At 43.7% G+C, this 15107-nt stretch overlaps 1 protein-coding gene across 1 annotated transcript in view; it reads right to left on the reverse strand.

Annotated features, from left to right (window-relative positions):
* The window catches only part of TXNRD1 (thioredoxin reductase 1), a 30478-nt gene that overhangs the window by 6124 nt on the left and 9247 nt on the right, over positions 1–15107 (reverse strand). Inside the window, exons 3-12 of the mRNA XM_028746980.2 lie at positions 14339–14411; positions 12724–12843; positions 11833–11978; positions 11514–11629; positions 10342–10567; positions 5612–5707; positions 4749–4825; positions 3296–3452; positions 2647–2754; positions 693–788 (exon numbers count right to left, since the gene is read on the reverse strand). Coding sequence (XP_028602813.2) covers positions 693–788; positions 2647–2754; positions 3296–3452; positions 4749–4825; positions 5612–5707; positions 10342–10567; positions 11514–11629; positions 11833–11978; positions 12724–12843; positions 14339–14411 — 1215 coding nt within the window. The remainder of the gene's footprint in view (positions 1–692; positions 789–2646; positions 2755–3295; positions 3453–4748; positions 4826–5611; positions 5708–10341; positions 10568–11513; positions 11630–11832; positions 11979–12723; positions 12844–14338; positions 14412–15107) is intronic.

The following is a 15107-nucleotide window of genomic DNA, read 5'->3' on the forward strand; positions in this document are numbered from 1 at the left end:
TACAGGTTCCTCACCCTGTAAGCCTAAACATATCGTTTATGTTTTTCACTGTAGCCCATGTTTAAAATGAGCAAAATGAAGGCTATGGCTAGGATCCAGGGCCTAAAAAGGGGGTTGTTTTTTTAAAAAAGAACTCCCCCCCCCCTTTAACCAATATGGTTCTCTGGCCTGTCAGAAATTGCTTGTGAGGCATCCCTCAGTTTCAAAAGCAGCTTGAGATAAGAACACAAGCATCTGCTTTCCCCACAATCCTTTGGACTCCAGCCATTATTACAACACGAAAACTAAGGCATCAACAACTATTAACCAGATATTATCTTGAGCAAAGATAAAAGAGGACTGCCGCTTAATGAGTGTTAACATCTAGCCAAGGTGTTATTAATTCAGCTACAAAGGCACTATAATTTAAGAGTTGGATTTGTGGGTGTTTTTAAAAACAACCAGTGCTTTCAAGATAACATCCGTGTTTGCCGCAATGAAAGGGAAGCGCTTTATCCCCAAGTCCAAGTGTCATTATAAATTAAGATGCATGAAGTTCACACAAATTCTGTCAGCATTCCCAGTACCGTTTTGTCAGAAATTATATTGTAATATATTACAATGCATACAAAATCAACACTTTTTTTTAAAGAAACCTCCTTGCTCCTCTAAAATGCTGATAATTCTGAAAAATAGTGCCATGCTATGGTTACCTGATCAGGAATATTGCAGATGACCTTTGCATAGCATCTGTTGTTGTCCCGGGCTGGGACAGTCCATTCAAGTGGCCAGAAGTAACTGTGGTAAACCTGGGAAAGCAATGGAGACATTTAAGTGTCTGTGGAGATTTTTTTAGTTTCTGAAAGGCATTATGCAACAGCAGTCCAAGGGGACTGGGAAGAGCAGGCAGGGCAATGGCACTCACCTACCTTCCCAATGCTAAGCATCGATGCTACTTCCAGAGTGGGAGTGAGGCATGAGGAGCTCAGTTTGGTACAGGTGTGGCACTTTGCCCCTCTCGGGAACTGGCCAGAGACACTTGGCACTGAGAAGGCAGCTGATGAATGTCAACAGTGGCAGAATAGGACCTCTCCCTGAACACTCACAACCCCTGGACTAGCGAGATGCTTGCCAAATGGTGAGAATGCACATCCAAGTAGGGTCTCATGTCGGGAGCGTTCAGCGCATTATAAGCAAAATGCATCTCCTTCCTGTTGCTGCAGCTTGATTCTGTGTTGTGTCAAGAATAAATTTTTATTCTTCTTCTCACAGGCCTCTGACTAATTAAACTATCTATGGCCTTTTAAAGTGAGAGGGGCATTGTTTTGTTTGTTACTTTGTTATGCATTTTTGTGTTTTTATATTGTAAACTGCCCTGTGATCCTCTGATGAAGGGGGGTATAGAAATTTTAATAAGAGGTGCACTGATAAGTTTGCTTCTATATGTCCATACTGATTCTTTGAATTTGCTTCCCAGGCTTATTAAATATGGGGTGCAGGGCTCAAACATGGCTCCCTCCAGCCAGCTCTTAGGCACGTTTGAATTTACACAATAGCCTGTGCAGCAGCTACTTATCGGATAGTGTTAGGTGCAGAAATACCAACAAGGTGTGAGAAGAGGGATGGGATTGGTATGGTGTCACAAAAGGCACTGGAGTCTAAAGCATGTCAGGGATGCTTCTAACATAAGCACCTGACCAAATATGCAAGCTTGGTTAGGGCAGCTCCACACTGTAAACAGCACAATATAACTTTTGATACATACACCTGTGTTTTGCAGGCATTTCCCTCAATGAATAGATTTAAGTTTGAGTAACTTGCATCAACATTTCCCCGCATTTTTAGGCCTTTTATCATGTCAGACCACTGGGTGCACTGGGAGCAGCGCTACCTGCTTAGGAGTGGCAGCAGTTCTTCGAAGTGTCAGGCAAGGGCCTTTCCCAGCCTTACCTAGAGATGGGGGGAATTGAACCTGGGCTCTTCTGCATGCAAGGCAGATGTTGTACCACTGAGCCATAGATACTACTCTGATGCATTCCTGGACACTGGCACAGAGATGTTTATAAAGATGCAGGCCAGTCATCCACACAGGCTCATGGCTATTGGCACCAGGCTAAGTGACGCAACTGAATGATATGATTGTGCAGCCAACCTTGAGAAGGACTAGCTTATGGTAAAGGTAAAGGACCCCTGGACAGTTAAGTCCACTCAAAGGTGACTATGCGGTTGCGGCGCTCATCTCGCTTTTCAGGCCAAGGGAGCCGGCGTTTGTCCACAGACAGCTTTCCAGGTCATGTAGCCAACATGACTAAACCGCTTCTGGCACAAAGGGACACCGTGAGCACATGGAAAAGTTGTTTACCTTCCCGCCACAACGGTACCTATTTATCTACTTGCACTGGCGTGCTTTCAAACTGCTAGGTTGGCAGGTGCTGGGACAGAGCAACAGGATCTCACCCCATCGCGGGGATTCGAATCACTGACTTTCTGATCGGCAAGACCAAGAGGCTCAGTGGTTTAAACCACAGCGCCACCTGCATCCAAGATGATGGTCCTACATACACACACACACACACACACACACACACACACACCAAGGGGCACAAGATCGGCCTTGTGTTACACAATATATTGATACTATATTTTATACAGGATTGTTAGGCTCACCTCAATGTTATCCACCCCAAATGTCTCTATGGCTTTTTCTTCCGAGTAACCACAGGCGCCATATTCCAGAGGAGTGAATACCGTGGTGGGAACATTCACGTAGTCACACTGTCAAGGAAAAGACGCTTTTATATGAGTGTCACACTTCTGTTGGCATCAGTAACAAAACACTGGGGTAGCTTCAGCAAAGGCTGGTGGAGCTTACAAGGTGCTTCTGTGCGGCTCACCTGGGCTGCCGCTTTACTGAGATGGAGGAGGGGGAGGTGAGGGGAAGGCAGCACATGGTGTAGGTGAAGTGGTGCCAATCGGCTGAGCTCCCCCCCGCCTCCAGTAAGCTGTGGAAACACTCACTGCCAGGAAACCAGGTACACAACACCACTCCCCCTTTGCTGCCCCCGCTAATGGTGGGTGAACGTGCCCTGGAAGCAAGGAAAACACTTTTGTTTGCAACAGGTTTTTTAAAATTCCGTAAGACTAAGAAAACCCATACGGATAACAAGGCAGACTCTCACTGGGCCAATGCACTATCAATCATGTAAACAAGAGTGCATGAGGGGAGACGGGGTGGCAGCTTGCATTATTATTCTGACTGTGGGGTGGGGAGAGGTTAGTTTTCTTTAAAATGCATGAAGATAAACCTCTTGCTCACCTTTGTGTTTGCGCCACCATAAAGCCTCCGTACCAACAGCCTCCCTGCATGGATTGCCACTGGCGTCAGTTCCAGCTTGCCTTCCAACACATCTCCAATGGCATAGATATAAGGTACATTAGTTTGCTCCTCGTCGTTGACAGGGATCTTTCCTGTTCTACGAGAGGGAGAAAAGAGGAGAGGTTCTTTCAAATCAAACTTTGTACTATTCAGACTGTTCCAATGCCAGGGCAAGAGTCCATGCTGTGTTCATATTGGCTGTGGCAGGATCTGTGATTCAGATAGCAAAACCTGATGCATCTCGCAGACTTATCCCAGTGTCCTCAGAACAATGTTTCATGTCCACAGAGAACAGGCTTGGACCCAAATGGGAATGGATTCAAATTACATAGCCATTTGCACATAAATTCAGGCAGAATGTGGGCTGCCAGACCACTAACTGCACAGATTATTGTCAAAGTAGGGAGAGATCACTAGGGATCCAGGACCTCAGTGCCTTTTAACAGCAGCATGGAAATGAGAATTTTGCAAAGCCCCCGTTTCCTTTTATTGAAGTGCTACGATGGAAGCATCACCTTTCACATCCCCCCCCCCCCTTTACATAACTGCTAAAAACATAGGAGCACAGGAAACCAACATATACTGAAGTCAGGCTAATGGTCTCTCTCACTCAATATTGTCTGCAGCTACTGGCAGTGGCAGCAACCCCAGGGTTTCAGACAAGAGTCTCTGCCAGCCCTACCTGGGAGACGACAGGGACTGAACCAGGGACCTTCTGCATGCAAAGCAGATGTTCCTGAGTTATCTCATTCACATTCACACACACACACACACACACACACACACACACAGGAGCCCCATTATGCAACCAAACCGGAAAGAGTACACAGTACAAAGGGTATAGTTCACGGTGGTAACCAACATGAATTTTTTTTAAAAAAAATCTGGACCACGAAACCAGCAAGAGCGAAATAATGCAGAACCCTAGATTGCAGAGCTGTTAATCATTTACATTCCAATTACTGCAAAAGTCCACCCTCTTTGCATGTTCAGTAATGAGATATAGACATATATCAGGCATAGAGGGTAGAGTTCCTCCTTATTTATTTATTTTATTTATTACATTTATATACCTTTTCCTCCAAGGAGTTCAAGGTTCTCCTCCTCCCCATTTCACCCTCACAACAACTCTGTGAGGTAGGTTAGGCTAAGAGATGGTGACTGGTCCAAGGTCACCCTATGAGCTTCATGGTTGAGGGAGGGGATTGAACCCTGCTCCCCCAGGTTATAGTCCAAAGTCTAACCATTATGCTGCACCGGCACTCTTATTGCAACAGAACTGCATTGGAAATTTACCCCCCCCCCAATTAAATGCTTTAAGTCAATCCAATTGATGTCGTAAAAAAACACCACATAGCCACAGTACGTAGACAGTCAAGAGATTAAACCTTACTTTTCATTGATCTTCACTCCAACTTTCTCCAAGCCAATTTTTCTTGTGCAAGCATCCCTCCCTATAGCCAGCAACACCTGCAGAACATCAGTTTTTGTGTTAGTCATATATCTCCCAGGCAGTGACAGCAGGTGCCCATTGGGGCTGGTTGAGTAGAAGGCAGGGAGGTCAACAGTAGGTGGCGCCAGAGGCAATGGAAGGTGGTGGTAACTAATACTTTTGCCCCCAACCTCCTCCCTGCTGAGTTCTATAGAGCCTAAAGAAGAAGAAGCTGATAGCCAGTGTCAGTCTCTGGGCTAGTAAATAGGAAGGGGAGGTCAAGTGAGGGCAGACTGAGGCTCCTGGGGCAGTGCTTCATTCTCACTTATGAACCAGCCTCCACTGCTCCTGGAAGCTTAGGTGTCTTTAGTTTTTTAAAGTATATTAATTACTGCATTAGGATAACAACCAGAAGATCAACCAGAATCCAGGATCCCATGCTACAAATTTCAGTGTGAAAATTGTTCATGGAGGGCTGGTTTGCGCAACATCAACAGATGAGAAGCTGCAGCCTTGCAATCCCATAGGGAAATGACTATGCGGACCCAGCTGTACCTAGCCGCAACCAACAGCTAATTCCACAGCTGTACCAACATCTTCTGCAGCAGCTGCAATCATGTGACTAGCTAAACACCCCTCCAGGTACAGCCCAGTTCACAGCTAGCTGTGTTCCCCCACAGAATCACAAGCATGCTCTTCAAGTGCCTTTAGTGGCTCATGTGATGAGAAAACCTGAGCATCTGAATCAGCAAGTAAACAATCTCTCAAAGCCATTCAACGTACGGCCAAATTTGCAACAGAGAAGACCAGCACAAATTACTTACTGTATTGTATTCCCCTTGAAGTACTTCAGAAGAGTTTTCTGTGGAGTGAGAAGTGACTCTGAGTATTCCGGGAGTTCCTTCCTGGATCTGTTCAATCTGCAGAATTTTGAGCATTAAAATATTACCTTGGTGTCTCAAGAAGTAGATGCATTGGATCAAACCACAAATGCATCCAATACAAGTGTATTTTTAACTTGGGATGTTGTTGAAATAAAAGGGAGTTGTTGAAGAAGGCTCACTAGATTTATGGAATGGATCCTACCTATTTACTAGAGCTGTTTCCCCTGAACAAAAACAAGAGATTTAACGAGAAGGAAACAGACTTTTAAGCTACTCACATTTAACCTAAAGGCCAGTGCATATTTTATTATTATTCTAGTCCGTGACTTATTAATCGCTTTCTAAACGCCGCCTCAAGGTGATTTATGCAAAACTAGAACACAGAAAAAATACATACATTTAACACAAGATTTAAACCCTAACAAGTAGACACGCATGCTAAAGAACCATTTATGCAGTTGAGAATGTCATGAATGCTAGATATCTTTATCTATATCTGATCAACATGATGGCAGCCATGTTTGTTGTTTATGTGCCTGCCCTGGTCAAGTAGAAAGTAGATATGTTAATATCAAAAGGACATGTGGGTTGAACGGTGCCAAGACCATTCTCCATTTTACCTCCCCCTACAGATCCAGGCACATAGAAAAGCACCTGGGATAACCAACAGCAGCGATGTTAAAATTAGACCTCCTCTTCCGGTGTTAATAAAATCACACTACCTGCATTTAATATGTGAATGGGAAAGATCCATGATTTAACAAACATGGCTGCTCCCATCACATCTCATGTGACCTTAAATGTGATCATGAATCAACTGAAAAAAGATGTTGCAGCTTTGAAGTCAAGAGGACTCAGAGAATTAGCCCTACATTTACACCACAATCTCCAATGCAATCTGCAAACATCCATCCAGGGAAAATAAACGGCTATACCTATGGCTTATGAAAAATATAAACTTCTTTGCTGCAGCAGTTAAAGGTCCTCAAATTCTAAGTGACGCGCAACCTCTTTCTCTTTATAAATAAGTCCTTTTTATGACAGCTCTATGGCGGTTCTTTTATAACACAGGAAATGAAAACAATGAAAGTGCTGCTGCCACTTATATCACTGATTCATACCATAGAACTCAAAGGCAATAAAGGACAAAGGGAGCTGAGTTCTCGGAACAATGCGGAAATTTAAAAAGGTGTTAATAAATGGAAGCATCACCTTGCGTACACAAGGTAGCTTACTTCCTCCAGTCAAAGAGAGTTAACTTCCTCCAAGTGCCAAGCTTTGGTCTAAAGGAGTTCCTGCACTATCAATAGCTTTGTGCCAAGAAGCTGGTTGGCAAATGCCCTTTCTCCTGTCATTCTATTCAGAACAAGTGTCCTCCTTGGTTGGTAGGTGGAGCAGCCCTTCCTATTATTGAGCCCATTTCACAGAACATTTTGTCTGCCATAGGTTCACTTACTGAGGTATCTTGTTCCCTGCATCAAACACAAACACACACACAAAATCACCTATGTTGAAAAGAAAAAACCCCACAGAAGGAAAACCACTGCCAAGTCTAGCAAATGCAGAGTCAACTCACATGATTACTTCTGCAGGAATTCTGAAGTAGTTCAGATTCCTACAGTCTACACAGGGCTAGAATTATGCTCACTACAGGGCCAGCCCTATCATTAGGCAGAGTGAAGCAACCTCCTCAGGTAACATTATGGCTGGTAGGGAGCAGTGATGTGGCACTGCAAGGGTTGTGTGGGCCTCTAGGCTGGTCCTATGTCCTCCCTAAGCTAGCCTGCTACCTTCAAGTGCATATGTGGACATCTTGTAGCACAGAGGGAGATTGGGTGTTGTTTTTTTCCTGAGGGGAGCAGATAGAGAGGGAGAGGATTAACCTCCCTTCCCCATTTGCTGTGATCCAAATAACATTAAATATAGCACATATAGTTTGACACAGAACTGCACTGGCATTTTCAGAAAAGCTTCCTATTTCAGAACTCAACCTGCTCTGCAAACCACACGCAGACATGCAAACTGGCTAGTCCTTCATTTTTTTCGGGATCTGAGCACATCTATCCCATTTCAGAAACACAGCACACCTCACTGCAGAAAGGACAATAAAAGGGTGGGGCTATACATGGGTGGCGCTGTGGTCTAAACCACAGAGCCTAGGACTTGCCGATCAGAAGGTCGGCGGTTCAAATCCCCGCAATGGGGTGAGCTCCCGTTGCTCGGTCCCTGCTCCTGCCAACCTAGCAGTTCAAAAGCACGTCAAAGTGCAAGTAGATAAATAGGTACTGCTCCGGCAGGAAGGTAAACGGTGTTTCCATGCACTGCTCTGGTTTGTCAGAAGTGACTTAGTTATGCTGGCCACATGACCCAGAAGCTGTCTGTGGACGAACGCCGGCTCCCTCGGCCAGTAAAGCGAGATGAGCGCCGCAACCCCTGAGTTGTCCACAACTGGACTTAACGGTCAGGGGTCTCTTTACCTTTATATGCTGCTTAAATGTAGCCAATCTCCTACTTTCTCAACCCAAGCAATGGATTTAATTTATGCACACAAAAAAGAAGCATTCACGTTCTCTTTGGTTTGTTTGCTTAGCAAAAGATGACCAGGTAGTGTTTTTAAGAAGTAGTAGTAGTAGTTGTTGTTGTTGTGTGTTTTACTATCTGGTGTGCTTAATAGGAAGCACAGAGGAAATTTGTTGCATTTAATGTTCTTGTCTTTGAAAAGCTGAGAGCATATCCTAACACCCCACAAAACAATTATCTGCTATAGGAAAATAATTCCTGATTAAAGGAAATGCATGCTAACAATATCTTTTCCTCTCTCTCTCTCTCTCTCTCTCTCTCTCTCACACACACACACACACACACACACACACACACCCTCTGTGAGAACTCCCTCACAATTGCAAGAGCACAGATGGCACAAGTCATCTTTTAGCAATGGAATCTCATGCATGCCTACTCACAAGTAACCACACTGAGTTCAATGGGGCTATTTCCTAGGGAAGTGTATCTGAATGAAGCAAAAAAATTAGCCTTTTTAAAAAAATGTTCTTTTGCTGCACCTTGGGCAGAACGGAATGGCTTTTCCAAATGTTTTAAACATCTTTAAAATATTTTCTGGTGCTGCTCAAGAATTTTGTTGTGCTGATCTTATTTCTTGGCTGCTGGAGCTTTTATGCTGCATTATTTATATTTTTTTTTGTTTCCATCATGTATGGCTAAATTACAGTAAGCAGCTCAGAGTGTTTTGCTATTGAGCGGCATGAAAATATTGATAATGCACAAATTGCACGCATTTTAGAGGGAGACAGAGAGAAACAACTAACTGCTGGTGCTATTATTAGCATGGGGGGGGAATGTAATTCATGCTTTTTGTGCTGTTGCAAGGGGGGGCATGTGTGTGTACATCTTTTGATGTTTGTACTGAAGAAAGAAAAATGAATTTAAAACAGATGGGAAAAAATATGTGTTGCAGTGGTTACAGTACAGAACGGGAAGCTGGGAGACTGGGGTTCAAATCCCCACAGCTATGCTACTCAGTAGGTGACCTTGCACCTGTCACTCAGCTCAACCTACCTCACAGGGTTGTTGTGAAGGCAAAATAGGAAGTGGGAAGAAACATGCATTTCCCCCTTGAAGGAAAGGCGGGGCATAAATGTAATTGTAGAGATAACAGATATATAATAATGATGATAATTTTAAATGGGAATGTCAAACTCCAGGTAGGTTCAAGGGGGAAACTCCCCATGAAGTAGATGTTTTAGGGCCCCCAGACAAAATTCTGCACCGAGATCCGTCTGTTTTGATGGGGGAGGGGTCAAAACAGGAGGGCCAGAGGCCAACTTCTAAGAGTACCTCCAAGCCTGACAACATCCTGCACAGCATGCCAAAAAATCCGAAAAACCAACAGCTATTGCACTATAAATGTGGAAGGCCCTCACAAACGTCAGTGAGATAGCAACCTAATACAGTCGTACCTCGGAAGTTGAATGGAATCCGTTCCAGAAGTCCGTTCAACGTCCCAAATGTTCGGAAACCAAGGCATGGCTTCCGATTGGCTGCAGGAAGCTCCTGCAGCCAATCAGAAGCCCCGTCCAACGTTCGGGTTCCAAAGAACATTCGCAAACCGGAACACTCACTTCCAGGTTTGCGGCGTTCGGGAGCCAAAACAGAACATCACAGCAATGAATCACACACATGCTCAGTGGCAGAGCATGTTTAGTAGGCAGAAGACCCCAAGCTTACTCTCTAGTTCAAAGGATCAGATAGCAGGTGATGCAGAAGCCCGAGACTCTGAAGAACTGCCACATAAATGCAGCAAATACTGGGCTAGAGTGCCCTGTGTGCCAAGATATATAGGCTTTGCAAGGAAATGGTGAAACATGCGCTTCTGAAGTCATAAAACAGAACCCGGATTTATTTGAACATGTTTGTATTAAAGCACATTTTAAAATTACGTGTTTATTGAATGGGTGAGGGCAGCATTTATTATTAACATTTGTTATAATTGCTTTTTACCCTCAAAGTCTCAAAGCAACTCACATGACAAAATGCAATGGACAATAACTATAAGGCCAGAATATTTAAAGCAATGTATAATGCAAAATACCTAAAATGCTTATCCAATAATATAATAATAAGGACAAGTGCTATCCCTCCACCCCTCTTACCTGGCTAGGCACATGCTTCCGAATGAACTTGACACCATGTTCTTCCATGTGCTCCCCTATTTTGTTTGCCATCTCTTGATCAAAGCCCCTCAGGAGAATGGATCGCACCATGACAGTCACATCTAAGCCAAGGCCTGCAAGGAATCCTGCACACTCAAGGGCGACGTAGGAAGCTCCGACCACCAATGTTTTCCCCGGGCAGTAATGCAGGGAGAAGAGATCATCACTGGGAAAACAATAATATGAATGAATAGCCGAGTCAAAAATACAAGGGAAATCCATACAGCTGAGATGAACACAACTGACACTGTTCAAATTACAGAAGGGGCAATAGCTTATTCCATTATGTTTTATCTCTACTTTTATGGTTCATGAAATTTTACACATTGTTTTGCACCCCAGAAGGCAGGAGATATATCTGGCAGCAAACTAACTGGAAGATGAAGTCAGAGCACAGAAGTAGTAGTAGTAGTAGTAGTAGTAGTAGTAGTAGTAATGTAATTTTCAAGGAGAATGTAAAGAATCTCAGAGCATTATCTAAAGCAAGTGGTCACAAATCAACCAGTTTATGAGCTGGTGATGAAATTAATGCATAGTTTACTACATAGTAACCTACATAGTCTACATAGTAAACAAGGAAGACCACAAAAGTGGTACAAACTGACTTCCTTTCTGCACATTCTGCTCTGCAAATGGAAGATTTCACATCAGGAACTAGAAAGTCCAGGGCTATGTCTCACTCCAAGCCTTTCCTGCCTCCATTCTTAAGAGTTACATATGAAGAAGCTCAAATCTCTTTTGACTGGCTGTGTATTTTCCACAGAGAAGGAAGTGGAGAAGAGGCATTTGCTATGCAAAGAAGCCCTCCTGTCACAGTAGATCTTACACATGCCAAAAAATCGAAACCAAAGCAAGAATGGCTCGTCACTTGAAAATTGATATTTTGCCCAAGGAGGAAAGGAGATGCGAGTTTTAAGTGGCTAGCTGTTCTGACACAAAAGTGCTTTTAAGCAAGCAATACATATGTGAAAACTGATGCTATGCCACTTCAAAACTCTATGTTTGAACCAACCCAGAATCACTTCACTCATAACACCTGACACTTACTTTGAGTGACAGCGGGCACTTCCCCCGGGACATACAATAAGACACATTTTAACAGGTTATCTCACCTGGTGATGCAATATTCTTCGTCTCCAGGGATGCCCAGATAACGGGGCCTCTCTCCAGTGGCAATCAGAAATCTTTCTGCTGTGTAAAACTTCTGTACTCCTTTGTTATTTGTTGCCTGTAAATAAAAATGCCAGCAATTTTTAACTGTAAAAGCCTGTGGCTGTGAGCTCTCATTCCGTTAAGCCAGAGGAGGATGGGAGATGTTGCTGGATGCCAAATGCTCTGGGCTAGCAGCCAGATCTAGCAGAATTCTTCATTTGAAGTAGACCACCCAACCTTCCCCAGGAAAAGAAGGATAAAGGCGGCAATTTCCATTACCTTAATTTTGTGCGGCCCGACAAACTCTCCATAAGCGTTTTCGTAGGTGACTTTATTCTCTCGAAGAGAAACCCTGTAGCCCCAGTTCAGAGAGCCAATATAATTCTGAACTGCTTCAGTCATAGTATCCCAGCTGTGATTTATGGCTGAGGATTTAAAAACAAAACAAAAGTTAGATGGCAGTTCAGTCCTCAGCTTCCCAAGGCCTTCATTTTCCATTAGCATGCTATGCAATAACAAGACACACCTGATGCACGGCTGTGTCTCTCCTATTTATAATTAATTTAATTCCCCAAGGTTTGTGGAGTTTTGCCGACACTGCATGGATTTAACAATGTTGGTGAGTGTGGTCCAGCATATTTTGCAGGTGCCGCTGCATAATGCTCTGAAATCATCCTTTAGAAAGGAAGGTCTTATACACAGAGAACTCACATTTGCTTTGCTATTATCACTGCTAATATGAACAAACATCTGATCAGTCTTCAGATACTCCACTTGGTGTCTCCAGCTTTTAGGCAGATAAAATATGTAATCACAATAAAAACTCCTAGAACAGCCTTCCTCAACCTAGTTTTACCTACAGCACCTTTCAGCCACAGTGAATGTGGCTTATGGTCAGGGATTAAGGGAATTGCAGTTCAGTATTTTTTAAAAATAAATAAATCTGTAAGGCACCAGGTTGGGGGAAAGCTATCTGGGAATCCCAAAATAGTGTATAAATTTCGGAGTGTGTGAGTGTGTGTGTGTGTGTGTGTGTGTGTGTATGTAAAGCAGACCTCCATCCCTTTGAATCCTGCTCCCCACCAATGGTCTCTCTACACCCTCCACTCAGGTTAAACTTCCTAAGAGCAGCACAGATTACACAGCCAACATGGGATTCTCTGTCTATACCTTTGTCGTCCAGCTGCCACCCAAACTTGGGCGCATCCTTTATGGCTTGCCCAAGCAAAGCCGTCTGGTGCATCAGCTTCTTTGGAATGCATCCTACATTGACGCAGGTTCCTCCGAGACCTGCAAAAGAAAGGCAACCTTATGAGCTTCATGTGGCAACTCATTATGACAGGACCACCCAGTCATTCAGTATGGCATTCAAATTGACCAGCTGTATAACTTTTGGTCCGTAGGTCATTGGCTGTTTAAACAGGGAAGTTGGCCCATTCTGTCACAGCATCCAGTCCTTCCTCTACAGCAGCAGAGTCCTGCCTTCCCCAGGGCAACTGGAAAAACGCTATTGATCTGGACTTTTATTTCTTCAGTGTATATACTGGGAGTGGGCAGGTAGGCAGATATGAAAGCCAGTGTCAAGCAAGGTGGTTTTGGAGCCTATGTGACTGGTGCAACAAGGCCACCCAATTTTTCAGGGGGAAACTGGGCCCTATTTTGTCTTTCCTCACCCTTCAGAAGCAGCAGCCAAGAACACTCTGGCTGAAGGGAAATACATGGATGATCCCTGTTGCCCCAAAACTCCAGCAAGATAGAAAAGAGCCATTTCTCATGAGGAGATCGGCTGATCTGCATGGAGAAGGTTGCCAGGTTCAATCCTGAAAGCCTGGAGAGCCACTGCCTGTCAGTGTAGACAAGGCTGACCTAACTGGACTGATGGTCTAACCCACTATAAGGTAACTTCCAACATTCATTCCACAAAAGGCAGGGCTGCACTAGGCAGTGGATGAAGCGTCCTCATCATTTTCAGACAAAGAAAATGGAAGGCAAAGGACTCTGTAGCTGATGCAACAAGATCCAAATGTCACTTCCCCAAGTGAGCATGCTAGCCGCAGGGAAACTGTGATCCTATGCGCCGATTTATTTATTTCTCAGCAGTAAAAATGGTACTGCTGCCAAAATTAAACATTTCTATTTCAGTCTTTACCCATCAAAATATCAAATCAACAGATAGCTACAAAGGGTGACAATTATTCTTAATATATATTGAAGGGCGAAAAGCTGACTTGTGCACTGTACGAAGTAGTACTTTATATGTTATGTGCCCTGATTCTATAGGCAATCATGTTCAAGGGTTAGGAAAGGGGAGAAAAAATTCAACATGTACTATGGTGTCCAAGATTGGAAGAAAGTGCCAGATTTGAACGGATGTCTTTATAATAATACAATAGTAATTATCACTGTTATTAGATTCCTATACCATCTTTCCTCCAAGGTGGTGTACACACTTATCCCCTTCCCTTATTTTATGCTCACAACAACCCTGGGAGGTAGGTGACTTGCTCAAGGTCACACGGTGAGCTTCATGGCTGAGTGGGGATTTGAACCCTAGTCTCCCAGGTCCTAGTCAAACACTCCAAGAACTATGCCACACTAGTTACAGATAGGTAGCCGTGTTGGTCTGCCATAGTCAAAACAAAAAAATTCCTTCCAGTAGCACCTTAAATACCAACTAAGTTAGTTCTTGGTATGAGCTTTCGTGTGCATGTGCATCTGAAGAAGTGTGTATGCCACACTAGTTTCCCTAAAGTAGCGAAGGCTGAGAACCATTTACAGTACTTACCCCATCTTGTTCCCAAAGGAGTAGGAACAACAAAATCCAGAACTAAGACCTTCTTGCCAAGTTTGGCAGCTTCCTGGAAATCAAACAAAAAACAACCACAGCTGAAAATCTGCACTCTAAGTAATGGTGGCCAAGTTGCAAAACAAAAACAAAAAACTGCTTAATTATGAATTTGGGGGATCAATATCTAGTATTCACAAAGAGCAATCTTTCTTCCCAAGTGGGTTACAAATTGATGTGGCAATCAAACTTCCTGTTATAACCGGAAAAAACAAATGGTCCAACACATTTTGAATTTGCCTGAAGTCTTTTAGCACATTCTTGGGAGGGGCTTTCCAGGACAACTTCCTTCAATCCTGCCATCTTTCGTGACGAAAAGGCAAGATTGGATTTTTCACGACAATTACTACAGTCATGAGAAAAACACCACTTAGCTGAATGCCACAGGCGCAAAAGGAGGAAGGGAAGGGTGAATGTAACAACACAAACTTTAATTAAATGCTGAAAGATAATTTGGCTGCTCGAATTCCCACAACTCGGTCAAATGATGGGTTGGATCCCATTACGTGGATGGCCCTCAAGACTTCTGGATCACAGGGCATTTTAAATGATGATACTTCTTAAAATTAGCTTTATTGCCATGCAACAAGTGATGTGTTTGTCAAGCGTTGCTGGCATGTGAACCCGGCCTTCGCCCCCAGCCATGGCCTGCATCTTAAGCATTCCAAAGCAGATCATTATGGGTGAATACACTAAACACAAGGATGAG

Source organism: Podarcis muralis, chromosome 10 (assembly GCF_964188315.1).
Source record: "Podarcis muralis chromosome 10, rPodMur119.hap1.1, whole genome shotgun sequence".
Classification (NCBI taxonomy): domain Eukaryota; kingdom Metazoa; phylum Chordata; class Lepidosauria; order Squamata; family Lacertidae; genus Podarcis; species Podarcis muralis.